The sequence below is a fragment of the Coccinella septempunctata genome, chromosome 2 (assembly GCF_907165205.1).
Source record: "Coccinella septempunctata chromosome 2, icCocSept1.1, whole genome shotgun sequence".
Classification (NCBI taxonomy): domain Eukaryota; kingdom Metazoa; phylum Arthropoda; class Insecta; order Coleoptera; family Coccinellidae; genus Coccinella; species Coccinella septempunctata.
Window position 1 is genome coordinate 28,484,167 of NC_058190.1, and position 23,765 is coordinate 28,507,931.

Here is a 23,765-nt window from a genome sequence, read left to right on the forward strand (position 1 = left end):
CACTTTGGTCTTGATTTCATTCTCAATGTCAGCATTGTTTACATTTTTATTCGTGGATTTCACCAACAATACATGGGAATCCCCATCCGTTTTTACAGCTGATGCATATGATTTCTTCGTATCTTCCGTGTGTGATAAGAACTTATTATCAGAAGCGGGTGTCGGAACAGATACATTCAAATTGAATCTTAGCTTCATTAAATTATTCGAAAATTCCAATTCCGAATTATATTTCTCCAGAAGGGATTTTTCCCTGTTCAAGCATTCAATTTCTTTCCTTAGAATACTCTCGTTCACAGTGGCTTCACTAACCGAAAAAGATTGCAGACAAGATTGATTTTTCTTTACTGCATCGGAACAAACACGACACATAAAGTTATCTTTATCGATGAGAATTACCCTTGCTATGGAATCAAAACACTTACTGTGTATTTTTGATTCACAACCATCGCCATTGCATTTTATATCACTCGAACAGGTGAACTTTCCACAAAAACGACATTTCTTGTCGGGAGGATCTGAAGACGAACCACCCGCCATCGCAGCTGAATCGTTGAATCCTTCATGTTTCATTTAATATCCTTTCCTTGTTCCACTGATAGGAAATTGATCGACATGTTGGCTTCAAAAATTTTCAAATTTATGAATGACATGCTGAGTCTCCTCTTTCATGAACAACCGAGAAAAAAGTGAGGAGGCTCTGCGATAAGAGGGATGGAAGATCCTTTTTCTATTCTAATCTAATGAGCTCAAGCATCCTTGTCGACATACCTATTTCATATTATTAGTATTTTATATACGAGTATCGTTCAATAAGTCCAAGTCCTTAAAAAATCTAATATAAGAAGAGGGTTGAGCTATCTCGTAATATCGTAAATGGTGTTTTTTTAGCAAGCATCATTACTTAATAGATATATGTCAAAGTTTCATTCATATCCATCCCATGGTTTCATATTATCGGCGATTAAAGCAAGCAATTTGGTCAATTCGAAAAAAAGGAAAAAAGTGAATTCCGCGGGGTTATAAAGCACTAGTTTTTATGAGACTGAGCTTCGAAAGAGACTAAAGCCTTTGAGTATTCAACTGGTGGGTTAATACTCAATGCTAAAGCCGACTTGGATGAAGTTCAGGCATTTTGATTTCTGCAAATTTTGTTAATATTACAACTCTTGATGAATCTGGGCTAAAATTAAATATCGTTCAATTATTTTCTTTATTATGAAATATCTGGCTTTTCTTAAAAAGAAATTATTTCGAAAAAATAAAGGTAATATAATTTATTTATTAGTATTCTATTATCCTGATTCTCCTAGGTACTGAACTACTGAAGTAACCCTCAGAAGCTCTCTGTGAGCTTGTACGAGTACAGAGAACCAGTTGTGTTCTGTGTAGGTTTTATTACTGTGTTCTTACGCCACCCTAGGCACAGCACTGTCCATTTTAGCCCAACAGTGAATGGTGGCCCGTACCGTAACGAACAGAAAATTTCTTTCCTAGCCCGAGATCGAACTCAGTACCTTGCGGTACTAAGCTGACGCTTCACCACGAAGCCACAAACTCTATTTATTTATTTAGAACTCATTTTTCGTCAGAATGACCTTCAGACAACTCCTGGCGCTTATTGTTTATCTTCTGATCGATAATAAACTATAGTTAATGTGACATTGCCCAACTTTTCCTGCGTTTTGCTATCTCATGAAAACTGAGTTGGTTCCGAAGATCATAGCCAGAATCCGGAAATTGGGTGGCCGTAGCCCTTCTTAGGCATGTACGCCTTCGTAACACAACTCTCACATCTAGAAATGGCATGCAATGAATGGCAATTTAATGCGTTTTCAGTGAGAGTTCTTCTGAATTAATTCTATCTTTTATTCAGGCTTCAAAGTCGTTTTAACTGCAATAACCAATATCTTCTGGACTTCTGGAGATCATGGGGACAGAATAGAGTTGGATCTTGGAATGAACATTAAAAAAATCATATATCATTGGTATTATATTATATATCGAAATTCACGAGAACACAATTGAAAATTTTTTTATTCATAGTATAGACCAAAACATAGCGCTACCCCAAATACATGACTAGTTTCATGGGAGAACATGGCAAATCGATCTCTTTCGACATCCCAGAGAAATCTACAGGCAATCATTACATCTTGATTATGCTTCTCTCCAATTGTTACGAGGCAGACCAATTTATATCTGAAATTAGAAATTCATAATCTTTCAAAAGAATGAAATACAAATACATATGTCTGCTTTCATAGTGAGAAAAAGCATCGGATGAAAAGATTTAAATTTGAAGTCTGAGTTTTTCAAGAAAAAATTAGACCAGTGCACAGTATTAATTTTATTTACACCATGTACAAATATAAATTTGTACAGGGTGTAAATGAATAGTTTGGGGTAGTGAGACCCACAAGACCAATGAGACGAGACTTTATTGAAGTCTCGTCTCGCTGATAAGACATGAAGTTTCGTCGAGAGTCTCGTCTCATCTCGAGTCTCGTGCGGGAGTCTCGTAGTCTCGTGGCTTATAACGTTCTATGTAAGCGGAATATTAGTTAATCAATCGGGTAATTTTTTGCAATTGTTTGCCTTTGGAAGTGTAATTATGATAGTGATAATTTTTTTGAATTTGTTAAATGAGTAGAGTGCTTCCCGATAAAGATTTTCAAATTTTCGGTTTCAATCGGCTTATTCTTACGAAGGCGTAGAAGGGCCATATAATATATTAAAAATATTTTTTCTTAAATTCCGAGTTCAAAGTCGGAATTTAACAAAATTCCGAGTTCAATATCGGAATTTAAGAAAAAATATTTTCAATATATTATATGGCCCTTCTACGCCTTCGTAAGAATAAGCCGATAATTCCGAGTTCAAAGTCGGAATTTAACTAAATTCCGAGTTCAAAGTCGGAATTTAAGAAAAAATATTTTTAATATATTATATGGCCCTTCTACGCCTTCATAAGAATATGTGCATCTACAGGCTAGATGCACAGGGCGTTGTTCTACGACGACATAGATTATTTCTCCATATATACAGAGGGGGGCCCTGGAACCTCAATGTTATTTTATGGTTACTATTTCAGTACTGGGGTGGGGGGAGGTTGTGCCCAACCTTACCTCTACCTGTCTACGACCATTAATTTATAGTTATTCAAAAACATGGACCTAATGAAAATTTACTCCAATAAAATACATCAAGTTCAATATTTATTAAAAAACAACTTGTTTATTTTGTGAAATCTGTTACAAAACCGTATTACTCATAAAAGGTACCTACACCCATCAATTTAATTCAAAATTCGGTCAGGTTATAAGCTATTCGTATGAATTGGGGAAATTTAAAGAAATCGATTGAAATTTATTCTGGGAGGATTCTAGTTGATTTGCTCCTGACAAATTATTGCAAGAATTTACGCAGGAACAAATCCTTTATTTCATTTTTTAATTGATTTTGTTTCATAGATTTGGAGTGAAAACCCATAAAAGATTAAGGAAATTTAAAGAAGCTAGGTATTCGAAGAGGAGACACCTCACACCTCAATGTATGAAACAAACAGTTTTTTTTAATATCAGTATAAAAGTTCACTCATTAGCATTGGGACATTGCCTTAGGCCTAAGGAATAATGATTTGAATCAAAATATGACCATGGGATCCAGTTGGACTCCATGAAATATTGCTGTGGAAAAAGATCAGAGTTGTTTTTTCTCGTTTTTTGCTGATATAATTTAAGCGTTTTTAATATAACCTTGTTATACCGTTTTTTAGTATAACCTTGGAAAGTAATCTCATTTTATGTACTATGACATATCGCTATATTTCTATCGTTAGTTTATATCTCAATAGTTATGATTTACCATATATTATCACTGAATGCTAACTAACAATGTTCCCCCAAAAATAATGAGAATAAAACGGCCCCTAATACAAGGAAATCGTCAACACTTGTAGAATGGTCTTATTTCACCAATTTATTGAAAGCTGCAAAACATGCAAATTCGGAAGCAATTCTCCTTTATTGTTCAAAATATTCACGAGCACCTGAAAATCGTTTTTTTTTTCTCGAAAATTAAATTGAGAGGGCATTCTATGGGAACGAGAAGGTGCAGGCTTCCCCCATAATTATAATGGGTGAAAAAAGCCACCCATAATTTGTTTTGCAGGAAACTCTTTTCCTTATTCATATTATATTATTGAAAAATAAATTTTTGATAGTTTGATTCAATTATTTCAATTCGAATGAATAAGGTCTCATGTAATTTCTTGCATTTACGGTTTATAAGAAAAGAAATAATATATCAAAAAGTGTGAGTCGTATGGGCTATCAAGTAGGCGGATAATTACAGAGGAATACCACAAAAATTTTTTGATTGCGTGAATTTCGATAAAAGTAAGGAAAAATCAATAAATTTATTAGGAACCCACATTTTTTATTACTCATATCGATTGTACTCAAAAAAATATGTTGAGTCGATAAGTGTCCTAGTCTGAAATCTCTCTAACGCCAAAATACAATAGTTTCAGAGTTATTCAAGTCGAGCGGAAAACTTCACTATTTGGAAAGCATTTGTTTGCTGTTTTGTTGTAGGCGTCGTTCTACGCTTTTTGATTAATTTGACGTCTGATGTCCAGATGACGAAAATAATTACTTTAGGTGAAAAACAAAACGTTACGGAAAATTTTAAATTCAATATTTTTGTTTCGTAAAAACAGAGAACTCAGATTGAAACCTCTGAAAGCGAAAAATATTTTGAAAAAATACTCTCAAAATTTTTGACGAATTAATTAAAAAGCTTAGAACGAGGAAAAGACACTTATACAATTTCCCAAGTATTACCATTGAGTATTAAACCCATTGAGTTTAATACTCAATGGTATTACTCAGGGTAGGTTCATACAATACGGACAATACAGAGTTACTAAGAACAGAGACCTAAGAATGGGATCAATTTAATTGGCAGATGGCATTCACGTGTTTGCCATCTGTGGTTAGATTGTTCCCTCTCTTAGGTTTCAGTTCTTAGTAACTCTTCATAAACCAACCATCTTTTTTGAAATTATCATTGCCATGAAATATTTAGGGCGTGTTATTTGAAATAAGAAAGTAGTGTTTTGTTTCCGATATAATTGAAAGTTGCTGGCTATGAAAACAATCCAGTTGGATAGATTAATGTCCAAACCTCCTTGGTAAAAATTTTCAGCTCAATATTGCCTCTAATTTTCCCGAATCATCAAGTGGAAGGTCTAAGTAAATCACCCTGAATACACATATTGCTACAGTCGACACTCCATATCGACAGACATAGCCTATTGACGAAATCAAGCTCCCATCCCATTACTCAGAGTTTTTTCACCTTCGATTCGTTCATTAAAATTTGAACTTCGAAGGTAGAAATCTGGTATGACATTATTAATAGGATCATTGGGTATAAGGGGTTATACCTTTTGAACTCAATAATAACCTACCTATCGAATTCCAATTCCTTAACTTTAGCACGAATAGCAGCAGATGCTTGTTTAGCTTTCAGTGGACACTTTACTTCATCGTATGGTCCTTCAAGAGCTTCGAGTAGAATTTCCTCCAAAATTTTTTTCACTTTCTCTGGATTGAATGGTTTCTCAGAGTCCAATTTGTAAGTATTCATGTAACGAGCTGACTGAAAATAATTGATGTAAAGTTTCTGTCTATTGGTAGTTATCAAAATGAGAAATACTGATTTGGGGGTAATTTCGTAAGGGATGCAAAATGTCTCGAATCCTTCTTTGGATTTTCGAAAGCAGCTACATGAGTAACACATCTTGCGGAATTTCAATGAAAATGTAAATCTGCAAGTGACATCAATCTGCAAGAGGTTTTGAAGTTCGGGCTGATATGCTATTCTAAGTGGAAAAGTTGAAGAGAAAACTTTACCTCAGTTTCATACTTTTGATCAGAACACATTATCTATAGAGAATCTTGCCGAACTGTTCTTTATCGCACTCAAATGTGAAAATGATGATAATAACAATAATCGATTTTCTCGGAGACAGGTACGTATATTCACGACTGTGATCCGAATAGTTTCAGGTCTGAATCTATGCCCGTTGATGGTTACTTACTTTTCCTCTTTCGCCTCCGAAATCGCCGACCGTATCAGATTTCTTGATGGATATTATACTTCCAAGAACAATCTTCGCTCTGCTGTTTAAAGAATCTGTTCTCTGTAACGATAAATTGATAGGGTTCGATTAAACAGAGGACTTTTCGAAATGGAGAAAAATAAGCTATCGCAGTTATCATTGACATGATCATCATAAGCATTGGTTGAGGGATAATGTACCTTAGAAGTTGTAATTTGAATATGAAAGGGTTACGTTTTTTACTGTTTCAATTTCTAGTTTAATTGGTGGTGTATTTTTGACAATAATAGATTGGATTCCGGAGGAGCGATGGGACAATACCTACCGATTACTGAGTGCTGGGTGTGTTGGACCGATAAACCAAACCTGCCACTGCGACCAAGCGATCTATTGTAGCACACAGGCAAGCTCGTAGAGCTAGATCTCTCCCTCCAGTCCCATCCTACTCAAAAAGGAGATTATGTCGGAGGGGGAGTGATTCTTGAGTTCCTCTAGGACCATCTTCGGAGAACCAAAGACTCCAAGTCTGACCCTGTCTGCCGCCGGGCAGTCACGTTTCGTCCTCCTCTAAGCAGAGTCTGCAGAGCGGGTCATTGACGATGCTGAGTTTTTTAAGATGGGCTCTGAGTCTACAATGTACTGTGAAAACCGCTATTATAGATCTCAGATTGGTTCTAGCAAATCCTAGCCAACAACTGGTGTATGGGCTGAGAAGCACTGAGATGGCCAATACCCACTCGCAAACACTTTGACCCTAATTTCTGTGTGCACACTGGCAAAGCAAGACTCATCTCTCTCAGTGCTGCAGATGATAACTTACAGAACAGCGTCCCTCAAGTGTACCCGTCAATTTCCTCAGTTCCAATTTATCGAGTAAAGGACATTTTTAGCCAGCTCGTCCAATAACAGGGAAATAACTCGGCATGTCAATCATTGTCAACTTACCATCCATCAGAAAGCGAGCTTTCCCTTTGCAGAAACTCAAAAAAGGTTTACTCAATAATTTTATCCGAGTGACGTTATGTAGGTCCCATACTTGCTTCAGCAGTTCGGTGGAGTCAAGCGTTATAAAGGGTTGTTTGGAGTATCAAATTGAAAGTATTCACTTTGCCATCATGAATGCCACCGCATGCCCGTTTCTAGGAGTCCGCGTTCAATGCTGCTGAAACCACATCTGCTCAATGTTAAGGGCATCCACCTCGGTGAACAAAAACTCTTCCAAAATGTGCTTATAGCGATCACCATTATCAATGAAATGAAGGCTAGTTCTAGTGAATGTTAAGATTTCTCATTAATAACCTGTGGATTTTCAGTAGACCCTATAGCGATATTTTGAATATTGACGAAGCTACTAAGCCAAAAATGAGTTTCATCCTAAAGCTGATTTTTCGATGGAATTCGGGATCTGCTTCTATCTTATCCAGACACTATTTGACAACTTGAGAAAGTCCGACGCTTCCTAGCCAGAGTAAGCTGGTTTTTATAAGGGTGAAGATAGAGAATCTTCCGCAAAATTCGCCACAATTATGTTTGGGAGTGGCCTAGGTAATGCTTGTGAACGTCGGGGAATCGACTGGTTTGAGCTGTTGCTTGTTGCGCAATATTTGCACCATTTCTTATACTTCTTTGACTAATTGACATGACAGGAACATCACTAAGAATAAAAGTAGACTAAAATTTACCAATTTACGAACCAATTTACTAGTTTCGGCGACCAAACATCGACCGTAAGGATAAAGTTAATATTACTGATTCATTATTTCGATACAAAGTTTTAACTATTTATAAATTTTGCTCGTTCGAGTAATTGGCCATGACTAAATGACATCGAGTAATAAACAAACTAATAAAACCACATTCAAACAAATCAGTGCATGGAATGCGTTCAGATTGACAAAACAAAATGGTACGTTCCAGTTGGAATACCCTTTAGTAGTAGTGGATGCTCTACTATCCGATATTACACGAAAAAAAATTAAAAATATATGCTACATCTTAAAATGGGAAGAAAACTTCATTTATGATCCTATATCCGGAAATGTTTTGTTTTCGAAATATGTAGGTACATGCTTTTGAAGGAAATTCCTTGAAGACGGTTATTTTTTTGCAACTGATAAAAGAAAGCGAATATTTTTACGTTGCTTAGTTTTTTATTTCTGTCTTCAGAATCTCATTTTAAATGCTTTTATCTGAAAAAGTTATTGCTGAATAATTTCTGTCAGTTTTGTATTCAACATACCAAATAAATACTAGGGCTAACCTGGACAAGGAAATACACAACCGTATCAATTCGGCATCACGGGCATTCTGGAAGCTAAAGGACAGAGTGTTTCAAAATCACGACCTCAATCTGAAGAACAAGAAAGCTGTTTACAAAGCAGTCGTCATCCCAACGCTTCTTTACGGAAGCGAAATCTGGACTTCCTACAGGCGACACATTAAACAACTTGAACAAACGCAACAACGTCATCTAGGACAAACAATGCACATCAGATGGTTCCACAAAGTTTAAAATGCAGAAGTCTTGCAGCGCGCGAGTTGTACAACAATTGAGACTCAAGTAACGAGGGCCCGACTCAGATGTAGCGGCCACATTCTGAGGATGCAAGACACAAGACTGCCAAAATTAGCTCTGTACGGCGAATTCACAGAGGGAGTTCGGAAACCAGGAGGCCAGTATAAGCGGTTCAAGAATATATTGCATAAATCCCTAAAATCAGTTAATGCCAATCATAACTAGGAACAACTAGCATTAGACAGATCACAGTGGCGGTCTTTGGTTCACAGCTATAATGGAGACTCGAGAAGAATACAGCGGCGGCCAGATCTGGTTAGTGACTATCCATGCCCATGGTGTCGAAGGATCTGTAGGTCACGGTTGGGTCTCTTCAGTCACAGAAGGGCACACTGCGTCGCCTTGGACGTGAATGGGTCTAATACACTCAATATAAATTTCGAGTAAAACACATTTGAACTTTTTTCGCTCTAGACTAGCTCACGACTAGAACCATAGAATTCAAGTCAAAGCTTGGCAAATGTGGGTTACTACTTTTTACTCCTATTGAATATTTCAAATCAGCCCTGTAGAAAGCAGTAGTGGAACGGTCCAAGCCGCTAGGTTCTATTCACTTAAATAAATTGATGCTTAGATCTTTTAGCAATTTTGTTAGAACACAACGAATAAGCTACAAATCGATTGAATGTCTTCACCACTACAAAATTTGATTTGAGCTTCTTTGAAGTTGTCTACAGTTCTAACTCAGAAAACCTAAAATTGTGGATTAGACTTATTTATGTCCAAGGCGACGACAGTCGAAAGTAGCCCTTAGGCGCGGTTCTCACAGGAGCGAAACGATAAGCGATGCAACATGAGCAATCTTTTATCGCCCGATGTAACTTTTATCTTAGCAACACTCCAGTGCACACTGAAGCGATACGATAGCCGAATCAAGCGCTTAATTGTCAATCAATTACGAAATTCTATGCTACTTTTTCCGATTTGATTCTCAATCACATTTCTGTCGCTGAAGCGACCTGGCTGCTGTGTCCCCCAAACCGACGCGATTTCGATATTTATCGGTGTAGTATCGCGATCGCTTCAGTGTGCACTGAATTAGTTGCTTCCATTACGTTTGCCCGGTTATAACAGATCGATGTCGGATCAGGGTCGGGTTGCTTATCGAATCATCGGTCGCATCGTTTATCGTATCGCTCCAGTGAGAACCGGGCCTAAGAAATTATAAGTTTGTTCGCACCGATAGTATGGTTTTTTAGTCTTTTTGTAGATTTATTCTCGGTAACGTGATACAGCAAAGAAATGAATACCAAAATTCTTCCAAAAATAAATGGAGCATTATGCTGACGCCTCTCTTTAGGCGGTTCCTATTGAGAGTTACAAAAACAACTGTCCTCAAGGAATTTACTCTAACGAAGTTTTGCGATAACTGATTTTTTCCGAATAAAGGCTAGTAATATATCATCAAATTCTTTTAACCAATTTTCATGATAATCTTCCTCCAACTACTTCAAATATTTTCATTGGGATATTTACGACGCCGAGACTACAATATTTTTATGTTTTGTCACATACCAGAAGTACCGGTCCTTAAAGGAATGCTCAATAAATTATCACAGTCTTCGATTTCCCTTCGAATTCTAATGTGACTTTGATCAAGACACTTCGCCATTTGAAATTATTATCTATTGTTCTATTTGAAACTTGAACCTCAAAGATTTGAACACATTTCTGCCGTATGCTCTGTTTGCTAGGTGAAAAAGTAATTCAGGAATATTTTCATATTATCTACTGCAGAAGAGAAATATTCTGGACAATAGATATTATAGTGTATACTCACTTCTTTCAATGTACTCCGTCTGGCTCTGAAACAGAAGAAAAAATGTTTCAATATCAAAAATTGCATTAATCTTACGAATACGGATAGTATAAAAACCATACTAGTAGTTTATCGACCCATTTTGGTTCATTGAGTGTTCCTTTCAAAATTTTGGAGAGGCGAATTCTTCTTAGGATTGAATCGACTCTAGAAGACTCTTTCCAAAATTGTGTGGGGGGTTTCAGCAAAAATTTTAATTGTTGTTACCAGGTTCTGAGCCTCACCACGTTCAATGAAACAGGTTATAATGATAAACTCAAAAGAGGAGCATTTGTGGATTTATCTTCAGCATATGAAAGTGAATGGAAGGATGGTTTAATTTTCAAACTTTATTCACATCTGTATGGAAAGTACGGAAAAATGGTTCGTCTTTTTTGTTTTTGTTGATGAAAATAGAAGTAATTTCAAAACCTTGAATAAGGGTATTCCACAAGGATCAGTTTAGGACCACTTCTTTTGAATTTATCATATCTGTGTGATATCCCTACTACTTCTTCTGAGAAATTTATATACTTACGCTGATGATATTGCACTCGCATTCCGTCATTCTGATTAAGATGTATAGAGAATAATCTATCTACAGAATTGGACATATCGAGGAATTAATTTTTCGAGTGGCGTTTGCGTCCTAACCCAAATAAAACCGAGGTTTCGTGTTTCCATTCGAATAATCATCAAAAATTCAGAAAATTGAGCGTAGTTTTCGGTTACCTATTCTTTTTTGGAACATAACTTCAAACCAGAATTTCTAGAAGTTAAGCTGGATTCCACGCTGAATTTCAAAGCCCATTTGGAAAATTTGCATCTGAAGTTGAAAATCATATAAGGAATAATAACCAGCTCTATCTTTGGTTTTTTCCGCTGCTGAATATTGTTGCCCCGTTTGGGTTAATAATGCTCATGTGCGAAAAATTGATGCACAGTTCAATCTTTCTATGAGAATTATAACTATTCAATACCAGTTCTTTCAAACATTGTACCGCCCCATATTTGTAGGCAGACTACAATCAATAATGGAACAAATGTCACTCATTTCCAATTCTGTCCTATATTCCACAGAATAAGATTCCAAGTTTTGAAGTCGCGTAAACACCCTTATGGTCCAACTCTTTCCTTAATTCGAAAATAAGGGACATTAGCCAGTCCTTTTCAACATAGCTGATATCTACTCAACAATGGAGATATCTACTCCCTACCCCCTTGCGTTTAGCAGCATGGCAAATGGAAGAGTGGAGGGTGTTAACAAATGCACCCTAAATATCTCCGAACCAAGTAGAATTTCTTCTACAACGAGATTGCCTTCTACCTCTATAATTAATCGATGTAAGCGCTCTGAAGGCAAACTATTTCTCATGGAGCTTCATACTTCCCTCATATAATTTCTTATGGTTTTCAGGAGAGATGTATGATGAGACGTATGTATTAGTCCGAGAGCTGGCAGCAAAAACAACTACCTCATAAGTTACCAAAGATTTGGTTTGGTACTTTGATTCAACTTTATAATGTGAACTTGAAACCGTCCGTCTGCCGTGCGTGAGTGGTCGCCTTATTGGATAAAAAAAATTGAAAAGATGAGAAAAAATCGATTAGAACCTCCTCATCAGTTACCACTGTAATTTTTAAGTCAAATTTTCAATTAATATATCACTAATCGAAATTCAGAAAGAAAACATTGGCAGACGGTCGCATTCTCAAGACAGACGGCCTAAAAGTATAACTACCTGAGGTACGTAGTACATGTAGATTCGCAAAATTTGTCGCGGTTTTGAACCAATTGTGATTTTTCCTGATGTGAATATTGTCTTTTGAAATAAGAGCTTACATGTATTTTCAAAAGCGCCATCAACTTCTTCACAAGGGTCATCAATTTCGATTGCCAGATCATTCATCATTGTAAGTTATGAGGACGAATGAAACATCTTACGGCATACGGTCGCATCCTAAGAAAAGATGGCAATTTAAAATTGATTTTATTTTGTGGATATTGTTTAGAAAAACAGGAGCAAAATACAACAAAAGATAAAACACACAATTGAAAATTCAAAAAAGTGTTAAATTGAAAATGCTAACTCGATGAGTCGATTATTTAATGGCCTTATCTCCATCACTGCTTGCAGTGCTTGCACCGTGAAATACTTCATCTTCATCTAAGAGGGATGTTTTCAAAGTTCTGAGAATTGTGCTGTAATTAAATATGCAGAACTTGTAGCCAATTTTAGTGGTACTAGACAAGTTTTAACATGTTTATGCAATTATCAAGTGCAATATTATTCAGTTGTATTATGATGATTTCTTTGGTTGTGAAGGATCGATTGAAACAAGTACACTCTTTGCTTCTTAGCTCACGTTTCGCTTTTATGTAAAAGCATATTCAGGGCTTCAGCACTTTTAAATAAAAGCAAAATGTCAGCTCAGAAGCGAAGAGTGTTCTTGTTTCAATCGATCCTTCACACCCAGAGAAATCATCACAATACAACTGAATAATATTGCACTAATCACAATAGATATTTATTAGGATTATTCAATATATTTTAATTATTCAGTTGTTTAACTAATAGGGGCGCGTTTTCATCACTGTTTTTGTAATCATGAAAGTGGCAGCAAAATCTCAAAGACAGATTTTATTTTTGTGAAAAGTAGATGTGGAAACATAAGAAACCATACAGCATCTGCAAGGAGTATTTGGTGAGTCTGCAGAATCGTAAAGTACTGTTTATCGGTGACTACTCAGAGGGAAATATATTTAAATTAGGCTGAGATTGTTTTGGCATTTTGGTTCAGTGATACATTGACTGGAGGTTTGTAGCTTATATTATTTCAACTCCTGACTTTGATATACTTTTGTAATCTCTTGACTTTTGATATTTTTAATAAGTTGTGATGTTTTGTGGATTTTAATGCGTTGTAACTGAGAAGTACATTTGTTATGAAGGAACAGATTTACCGACTCACTAACATAAGAAAGATAAGATAAACTAATAATTTGATACAATAACCAAACTTTTTGATCGAACTTCGAAAAAAAGATTCATTACCAAGAGAAATATTATAACGAGCTGAGTGTCAGTTGTGTTCTTCTGGATGTATGATTTATGAATTCGTATCATTGCAGCCTTGAGAAAGTACAAATAGTGTCCGAAACGTTGGCCAAGTTATAAATGATTCAGGTAACATCACTATATATACTTTTTTAATCAGTCCAAATTCCCGTTATCATTTATTCAATATTGTATATGGATAAGATCACTCATCAGGTTGAGATGAATATATTCAGTTAAAAATAAAAATTATATCTTCTGAGATTTTTTAGTGTTTTCACTCTCAGTCTCTGAAACAAAATCGATTAAAAAATTATAATAGTCGATTTGCTCCTGCAAAGAGTTTCAGAAGATGTAGAGAGTCCTCCCAGATTGACATTCAATCGTATGCAACATAAGATTATGTTGAAAATTCACACTGTGATATTGACAAGAATTAACAAAATTATAAAAATTCCAGCTAAATTTCAGAACTTTGGCAACATTCCTCGTATGCCTGGAGTTTGGTCTTCACATATTTCTTGAAGTGCAGAAGGGGTTTGTGGTTCAATAAACCATTTCAGTTTTTATCTTCCCTCAACTAGAAGCCAGACTTGTTTTTCAGTATCAAAAAATTCGAATAGGCTTCTGTGGCGTAATTCCAGATGCCGCAAATTTGATTCGCACTTTTTTTTCATTTATAAGCACCTTTTAACATGGTGACATCAAGCTCCCATAATTTTTTTTTCTTTTTTTTATGAATTACATGCCTGAGACACAGAACTACCATAGTTTCTTTTTAAGGAACAAATCCAGCCCTACTTTATTTATCAGCATAGCCATACATGCAGCATACAAATTCTTAAATGCCTTGAATTTGCTCTTTTAATGTTTCTTGAGAATGTCAAGAAGACGCAGAAATTTTGGCAATATTGGGATCTTTTTCAATAATACTAAAATGCTTATATAATTGTGTGCATCAGTAAATGATGCTGTATAATCACCGCCTATTAAAGCATGACAGGCAGATAAAGCTTCAGAAAGAAAAAAATTGTGATAGATGCTTAATGCCACCTCGTAAAAAAAATTAGAAATGAAATGGAAAGGGTTAATCAAGTTTGCGCCATCTGGAATTACGTCTGAAAAGTGCATCCGCTTTTTTTTTATTCTGGAAAACATGCCTGGCTTCTAGTTGATGGAAGATACAAACTGAAATGCGTTATTGGACCACGAACAGAGCCCTTCTACAATTCAAGAAATATGTGAAAACCAACTCCAGACATAGAAGAAGATAAGTATTCCACAGTGCGAGGAGTGATGAAGATTAATCGATGAATTAATAATTAACGTACTGAGTTAGAATTTAAATTTTAATACTTCTTATTAGATAACAATTATTTATTCATTTTTCTTTGTTAGCTATTCAGATTTTCAATGTGTGTTATCTTTGCAATTTTTTGTTGTATTTTGGCTCCTGTTTTTCTAAACAATATACACAAAATGAGATTAATTTTAAATTGCTCATTTTTTACATGAAATTTCTGCTTGACGACCTTAATGTATCCGTTGTTGTTGCGAATAATTACACAAGGCCTTTAACATATTCATAGAATTGAAGCCACCTGTTCGTAGGATGCGACCGTATGCCGATTTTTCTATTCGTCCTCATAACTTTCAATGATGAAAATGATCTGGCAATCGAAATTGATATCCCTTGTGAAGAAGTTGATGACGCTTTTTAAAATACATGTAAGCTCTTATTTCAAAAGACAATATTCACATCAGGAAAAATCACAATTGGTTCAAAACCGCGACAAATTTTGCGAATCTACGTGAACTACGTACCTCAGGTAGTTATACTTTTAGGCCGTCTGTCTTGAGAATGCGACCGTCTGCCAATGTTTTCTTTCTGAATTTCGATTAGTGATATATTAATTGAAAATTTGACACAAAAATTACAGTGGTAACTGATGAGGAGGTTCTAATCGATTTTTTCTCATCTTTTCAATTTTTTTTATCCAATAAGGCGACCACTCACGCACGGCAGACGGACGGTTTCAAGTTCACATTATAAAGTTGAATCAAAGTACCAAACCAAATCTTTGGTAACTTATGAGGTAGTTGTTTTTGCTGCCAGCTCTCGGACTATATGGGTCGGTAAGATTTAGATTCTAAGGAGCCTTTCCGTTCCACTTTGGGTGTGAATTTGAATACTACCGTTCTAATTCACTCTAAGAATGACCGAAAAATATAACGATCGCCGGTAAGACACATTAATATCTTCTTAGTGAATTTTTACGGTCAAACATATTGATTGGTAATATCGTCTTATTGTCAATCTCGTAAACCGAATAATTGACATTTAAAACATAGCCATCAAAGATTATAGAGTTAAGTAACTCTATAATCTTTGATAGCCATCTAAGGAGGATATAGAAAGGAGGCGCAATTGGAAGAGTGATGGCATATTGGATGGTTGAGAGAGTGACGTAGCGTGTGACAACACCTGAGTGACCCAGAGTACTTCAGTTAGAAGTCCTACCTAGTCTATAGCCAGACACAAAGTGTCGGCGCCGGTGTGAATCATGCAACATGCAAAGGATTACTCTCGTGGGTGGGCAATAATGTTGAATGTTCTCATTGTTACTCATCTCTTTCAAAAGCCATTCTTCCTCCCATTCACAACTTGATTGGCTCTCTTGAAGCGATTTTACCTAATGCTTGCACGCATTAGGGGGTGCAGTGCAATAAATTTCATCAATTTAATTCTCACCCACTAAATCGACTACTGTAAAAGTATCTGCAGCACTTCCAATGGATAAACAAGGTCTCAGCACAAAAGTTGAAGGTAATTTAAATTATTTTTTTCTAACTTTACCCATTGTCTATGCTACGCCACTGCTAAAGACTACAGTTTTTGTCAATTGCTCTTGACCTTGCCAGGGCCGGATTAACCCCAGGGCAAAAAGGGCAATCGCCCAGGGCGAATTCAGTATTGGGGGCGAATTCATTGTTAGTAACAGTCACTAAATACGGAAATCACTGAAATCGAGAAAACCGATTCCAAATAATACACTGCGCAAAAAAATTAACGCACATTCTGAAAATCTCAATTTTAATGAAAGTTAACTCTACATTGACTGTATAACTTATTTTGTATGTTCTCTCGGGAAGGTTTTGAACGAAACAAGACACATGAAATGGAAGAAAAATTCACCGAATCTTATGTGAAAGAAGAGAAATGAACAATTTTCAAAATACTGAAATGCTGATAAGTGATTTTTAATACTTGGAATTTCCACCTCTTGCTTGCGTTAATTACAGCTCGGCAACGACGGTTCATACTCAAAATGAGTGATCTTAAAATGTTCTGATCTAATCCTTCCCAGATTTCTCCGAGTTGGATTGCTAAGTCATTAAGAATAGCTGGATGATTTTCTGAACTTCTCAGCCTTCTATTGAGGTTGTCCCAAATCTGCTCAATCGGATTGAGATCTGGACTTCTTGCTGGCCATTCCATTCGAGAGACTTCAACCTCTTCAAGGTACTCCTGAACGATACGCGCACGATGGGGTCTGGCATTATAGTCCATAAAAATGAAATTTTTACCAATGTATGGGGCAAATGGCACTACATGCTCTTCAAGAATGTTCCTTATATACTTATCAGTATTCATAGCTCCATTATCAACGACCACTAGGTCTGTGCGAGCAGTCAAAGATATTCCACCCCATACCATAATCGATCATCCCCCGAAACCAGTAGTATTCAGGAAATTGCACTGAGCATATCTTTCATTTGGACGTCTGTATACAAGGGAACGTCGATCACAATGGTAGAGGCAGAATCTAGACTCATCTGTGAAGAGAACTCTTTCCCAATCGGCCTCTTCCCAATGGATATGCTCTCTCGCAAAATCCAAACGCGCCCTTCGATGGGCTGGGGTAAGAATTTGGCCTCTTGCCGCGACACGAGGCCTTAAATCATATTCTCTGAGGCGATTTCTTATTGTCTGAGTGCTAATTTGCATTTCTAACTGTACTGTCGATTTACGTCATAATATATTTCATTGGTGGGTGTTCATTGTGCAAAGATGAAAGTGAGTGCTTAGATCAAGTGGAGCAAGCACAAAGGCACAAAGCTCAATTCAACGCTTTCCTGGTTGCAGGAATTATTTTGCGATACATATTTTGAAAATATGTTGTCTTTCATAACTACCAACTTCTTTGTCTGAAAAATATGAGAAACGTTTTGTGTTTTTCAATTGAATATTCTTGAATTTTTCATCATGTTCAGGCGCGTACTCACTGAAAAACGGTTCGTTCAACGTCAATGAAAACCCCATAAAATTTTATGACTTCCGTCGTCGGTTTTGTCTGGACGTATTGAGCCCTTGCGTCGTTCGGAGCGATCCGATAGTTGTCAGTTTTAAACGCAGGCTCAAAGGAAATAACACTTGGTCTGTGGACGTACAACTGACGAACAAGTTGAAATATTTTCAATAAAAAACATTTTGAATTTGATGCTTGGGAGGAAATTGGAAGAGCTGCAGACATTTTGAAAATATGCATTTTCATTCCGTAATCTCAAATGCCGAAAAGTAGAGCAAAAATTTTATTTTTCCGATATTATTAGTAGATCCCCACTTTTTTCGATGTGCAGTAGATTCAATCTGTGCTGCCGAAATATGGATGCCAGTTTCGTTGGTCTGTCTCGATTCAGGAGGGAATTGAAAGCGTTGCTGTTTGAGGCCCATTAGTAGTCGTTAAGCCTCCAAAACTTTCATTCGAGAATAAATATATATTTTTTTTTTCTTTTGTTGAATTTGTTGTCACTTGTTATATCTATATCTGTATATGTGAATATTTTGTTTTTGATTTTTTTACTGTTTGTATAAACTTAAGATATTACCAGTGTCCTGTAATTGGGCCTAGAGCCTGTTTGGACAATAAAGTTATATTATATTATAGCGAATAAAAAATAAGGTCGCGATAGTTTTCAAAAATTCAATCTCGTGAAACATAAAAAAAAACGGCTGTCAAGTGGTCTTAATCCGGCCCTGGACCTTGCTAATCATCACCCAACACCCTTCCAACAGGCGTTGAACTGTATTGGGCAGAGTCTCTGGTATTGGGCCTATTACTATATTCTAACAAGATACCGTCTAGCTTACATCTTCTTGCTTTCTATCAAGGATTATACAGGGTGTTTCCTAATTGAATGTCAATATTTATGGGGGTGATTTTTGGTCCCATTTTAAGAAAAAAACTTCATATAAACATATATCCTAAACGTCTTACCTTTTGAGATACAGGGTGGTATTATTCAGACAGTCAGTGGCACGCCACTGACTGTATTCAACTATGAGCAAATTCGATCTCTTGAATTTTTTCAGTCCGACGCACGGGTTTCACCAAAAAAAAATAAAATCTACGTATGTTTCTTCATGGTGATATTGTCATATGTAGGTATGTATTAAGGATATTGTTATGATCATGCAGAGAAACGGTTTTTATTTTTTTAAGCGGAAACCGTGATTCGCATTGAAAAAAGCAAGTGATCAACTTTGGTAAGAAATGATTGGGAATTTCAAAAATAATTTTTATTTGAGGAAAAATCTGTGGCGTACTATGCATGTCTGCCAAAATATGTAGGTCAAATTACGTACGAACGCCACTGGTGAAAATTAAGAAGAAAGTGATACATTAAAAAATGCCTCTTGATTCATAGTATACATGTATGACAAATTTCATTAAAATATTTGGTATTGTAGATATTGAATATAAATGATTTATTTTTGAAAAATTTACCATCCTGTATCTCAAAGGTAAGACGTTTAGGACATATGTTCATATCAAGTTTTTTTCTTGAAATGGGCCCAAAAATCACCCCCATAAACATTGACACTCAATTAGAAAACATCCGGTATAATCGGCGTTTCTAAATCTTCCTATTCTTAGATAGAAGGCTGTGAATAAACATAGATGAACACTGAACAGGTGATGACAACATATAAATTAGAAATGAGACTAACAAATTCGTGTGCAAATCAGAAGATATAGAGAAGAAGGCTCAATTCTGTTAAGGACCGAATGGAAGGGTGAAGGGTGATTAACAGACTTAGGTTCGTAAGCAGTGGGGTAGCACAGAAAGAAGATAATTTAAAATGACTTTTGTGCTGAAATGATATCTAATGATTAAGTCAATGGAAGTGTTGGAAAATGAAAATAATTTCACTATTCAGTAAAGTTAGAATTAGAGCATGTATGAGAAATAAATTATTCGAATTAATTGCTTGGCACCGCCGGATTTTTTTACGGCTACACCCTAGTAGCAAATGTAAGTCGACTTCAGGTCGTCTATCGACCCTCCTTCCATATCTTCTTGGTGCGAATTGTATATTCTTGCCATAGTGATACGTTGTAGATCGAGAAATAAAAATAAATAATTTATCTCCAACTGTAGGTACTGCATCACACTACTAATTTCATGGAGGTAATATCTCTAGGTATAATAATCAAGGCTTACCCTAGCGATTCTTTCTTTTTCTCATCTATACTTCTTTTCCTTCCAGCTAATTCTAAAGTTTCTGTCTTCGCCTGGGTGGAATGAACTGAAAGGTTATTTTATAAGTAAAACAAAATTCAAATGCACGGATTTTCTGCTTTTGCATTAGTTTTTCAGGCTCTAAAATAAGGAACCGATCAAACTATTATATGCATTATATGATTATAACCACCTGGTATTCAAATTATCGTGAATGCCCAAATACGTACTCGTAAATACATATAAAACGTCAATGCCCATAACGTGTGAATAAGGCATTACTAACATGTACCACTTTCCAACGAGAACGCAACCACAAAACTGTTGGACGCTGTAATGAAATTTGATTTTTTTAGCGTATAAGGGCCACATAATATTTTAACCCTCTAATGCCCGAGTTTTTTTTCTTTTTTAAAATTATTTCCGTATAGTTTCAAATTAGCTTATGTATAATCTACATCTTTTTTTCGCAAATAGTTAACTGATTTACATTAACACCTGTACACACAAAATGAACCTATACTGAAGGCGGACATGGGCAGAATAATTTTTTATCCACTTATATGTTATATGCAACCAGTCTCAAGGCGGACTTGGGTATTAGAGGGTTAAAAATATTTTTCGTGAAATTCCGACTTCAAAGTCGGAATTTAGCGAAATAGGTAGAACTCAGTCTTGATGCACAGGGTGTTCTACGACGACATAGATTATTTCTCCATATATATACAGAGGGATTGATGAGAGGTTTTGCTTTCGTAATACGATGTGTTTCTGTTTTAATGAATATTGAAATTCATTCATATTGTGTGTTCGTACATTTATGTTGAATGTGATTGTTATTTATACAAGATGTTCTTTGATATTATTCAACTCTCCTTGCATGATGAAATCGTATGTAATGTATGTATGTATTATGAAATCTTATACAGGCTGTTCCATGAGAGCTTCGGTCATTTCTCGATATACAGAATGTTTATAAAAACTAGTTTTCCATATGTAGGTACATAGGTAAAGGTGTAGGTACATAACCGAAATCGATAAGGAATATTATGTACACATGGTTCTTGGATTCTGTTTTCTTCAATGACTAGGTAATTTCAAACGAGCTTTATGTGGTTCTCACTCTGTAGTTTCAACTTCCTCGTGAGAAAAACGCAGAAGATTTATTCTATGTACATAAAATCCTTACATAAAGACAAGAAATCAGTACACATGGTGTGTTTTGATGTTTCTTTCGATTCCTCACATGAAGAGGTCATTACAACGGTGAGAAAACCTCATATAGGCTACTCTATGACGAATTGGTTCAGTTCCAAATATACTGAGATATCCATAAGATGATTCAGATTTCACAAAATAAACACGTTGTTCTTTAATAATTATTGAACTTGATGTATTTTATTGAAGAAAATTGTCATTAGGTATATGTTTTTGAATAATTATGAATTAATGGTCGTAGACAGATAGAGGCCAGGTTGGGCACAACCTCCCCCATCCCAGTACTGGTGTAGTAACCATAAAAATAACTTTGAGCTTCCAGGCCCCAAAAAAAACCGCTAAGCCAATGGGTCCCAGTACTGGGATGGGGGAGGTTGTGCCCAACCTGGCCTCTACCTGTCTACGACCATTAATTCATAATTATTCAAAAACATATACCTAATGACAATTTTCTTCAATAAAATACATCAAGTTCAATAATTATTAAAGAACAACGTGTTTATTTTGTGAAATCTGAATCATCTTATGGATATCTCAGTATATTTGGAACTGAACCAATTCGTCATAGAGTAGCCTATATGAGGTTTTCTCACCGTTGTAATGACCTCTTCATGTGAGGAATCGAAAGAAACATCAAAACACACCATGTGTACTGATTTCTTGTCCATTGAGATAGCCTCACGAGTACATATGAGAAAGAACTTTTTTCGTAAAACATTCGGAATTTGCTAAAAAAAGATTGTCGTTATGGAACACCCTGTAAAGGGTTGTCATATGATTGTTAGGACCTCTCATAGAAGAAAACTCAAATAATAATGTATACCCTGTGTACAGGGTGGGAAAAATTGGTGATACCTGAATTACAACTTTTTCAACCCAACGAGATAGAAGAAAATGCATGGCACATTACGTAATGTGCGTGGTCGTCTTTTTTCTAGAAACTAATAATGCCATCAACTGCATTACTCATTTTCCTTTGTTTGCGAGTTATAGGTCAAAATTAAATTTCAACTTTGGTCATTATCTCCGTTTCTGCTTGAGCTAGGATGTTGAAATGAAAACATTAAACAGACACTTTTTTGATAGCAATCCAGTGGCGTACTATGATTTTTTCCAACAGGTATATTTGCTGAGCTGTAACATATAGATGTACTTTTTCTTATGAAACAGTAGATTGAAATGAATTAGAAAGACTGAGGGCGATGTTTGATATATTTCTGAAACGGTTGGGAGCAGAAAACCCGTAATTTTTTAAGCTGAGTTTCTGAATCCTTCACCTGCTAAGTGAAAGTCTTGGTTTCGGCTGGCGAACGAACCCGTAATATCCGTGGCGCGTTCGAGATCGGATCCTTTCTACACTTGACTGGTACTAGATTATATCCCTGCGAATCGGTGGATTTTACAGTTGTGTAGGTAACAGAGCCCGCATTTGTGTTCCTTATTTCGAAACTTCGAATAAATTTGAGAACTCGGATTATGACTTTCTTCAATTATAGCTAACATCCAAGATAACAGAGAGAAAATTGTCTCCGACTCCGAAGCCACCAGGGAGAGGTTTGCCATTTCCCATTTGAAGAAAGCTCGAGACATACGATGAAACGCCGTTACAAAGTTTGTTGAAGTGGTAAATGAGCAGGGAAAAGCATCGTACGTATGTATACATACACATACCATACCACTACTTGCAGTCGGTTCAAACAATTAATATGTGTATATACGGACCATACGCATATCTACTACGGTTTTGTGGTTGGAAAATGGTACGTATGAGTTGAGCCTAAGATGAAACAAAACATTCGAAATGGAACAAGTGCCCTGGGTAGATACAGGGATGCTACAGAGTCTACTGGTTGCCAACCATGGTCCAGAAGAAGCTTCTAATTTTCTCTTCCTATCTAAAAATCTCATACATTTGCGCTCAATAGAGGCAACTCTCTGTTGATTGTAGTTTGAAACTAGTAAAACGTTACGAGTTGCCAGAGGCCTGAGATATGTAATAACATTTTGGGTAGTTCCAGAACAGGATTCGTATATATTACTCATTGTGTTTTTTCCTATGTTGGAATATCACTAGATCTTTGCTAGAGGTTTTCGAAATTTACACTTATGAGAAAAAGCGTTCACCTACTAAAGTGAACAACTTCAAAATTTATATACATACGTTTCTCATGTTCAGCGTCTTTTAAGGGCTGAACAATATCTTGAACGGCTGTCGCTGCTGGGACTGCAGAAGTTGCACCTGCTTGCTCATTGACTTCTGTTGTTGGGGTTGCCGCAGGATCATCCTTTTCATCAGCCATAATAATACAGACTCAAATAATCTTACGACTATGACAAACGTATGAACTTGTCAGTTATTAGGATGATAAATTTTATTGAAAGTGAGTGATAAAAAGAAGAAACTCCTGACATGCTTTTCTATGTAACTATTTTCAAAGATTTTCTCTTTGCTATTTTCTA

General features: G+C 36.0%; 1 protein-coding gene across 1 annotated transcript; it reads right to left on the bottom strand.

Moving 5' to 3' along the window:
• Positions 1–2,036: 2,036 nt before the first annotated feature.
• Positions 2,037–23,637, bottom strand: LOC123308559 (dynein light chain Tctex-type protein 2B). The gene is made up of 6 exons (XM_044891273.1): positions 23,467–23,637; positions 20,070–20,154; positions 10,486–10,510; positions 6,110–6,211; positions 5,477–5,667; positions 2,037–2,202 (listed from the first exon to the last, which is right to left on the bottom strand). Exons 1-6 carry the CDS (start codon positions 23,603–23,605, stop codon positions 2,037–2,039), a joined length of 708 nt encoding a protein of 235 aa, XP_044747208.1. The 5' UTR covers positions 23,606–23,637.
• Between the last annotated feature and the right edge of the window lie 128 nt (positions 23,638–23,765).

Bases quoted from the DNA above. Each gene is read 5' to 3' on its own strand.
- LOC123308559 (XM_044891273.1), bottom strand. From the start codon at position 23,605: ATGGCTGATGAAAAGGATGATCCTGCGGCAACCCCAACAACAGAAGTC. The intron at 6,212-10,485 runs GTGAGTATACAC...TTATCGTTACAG, and splicing joins GACGGAGTACATTGAAAGAA to AGAACAGATTCTTTAAACAG. The intron at 2,203-5,476 runs GTAGGTTATTAT...TTCTAATTTCAG, and splicing joins AAGGAATTGGAATTCGATAG to ATATAAATTGGTCTGCCTCG.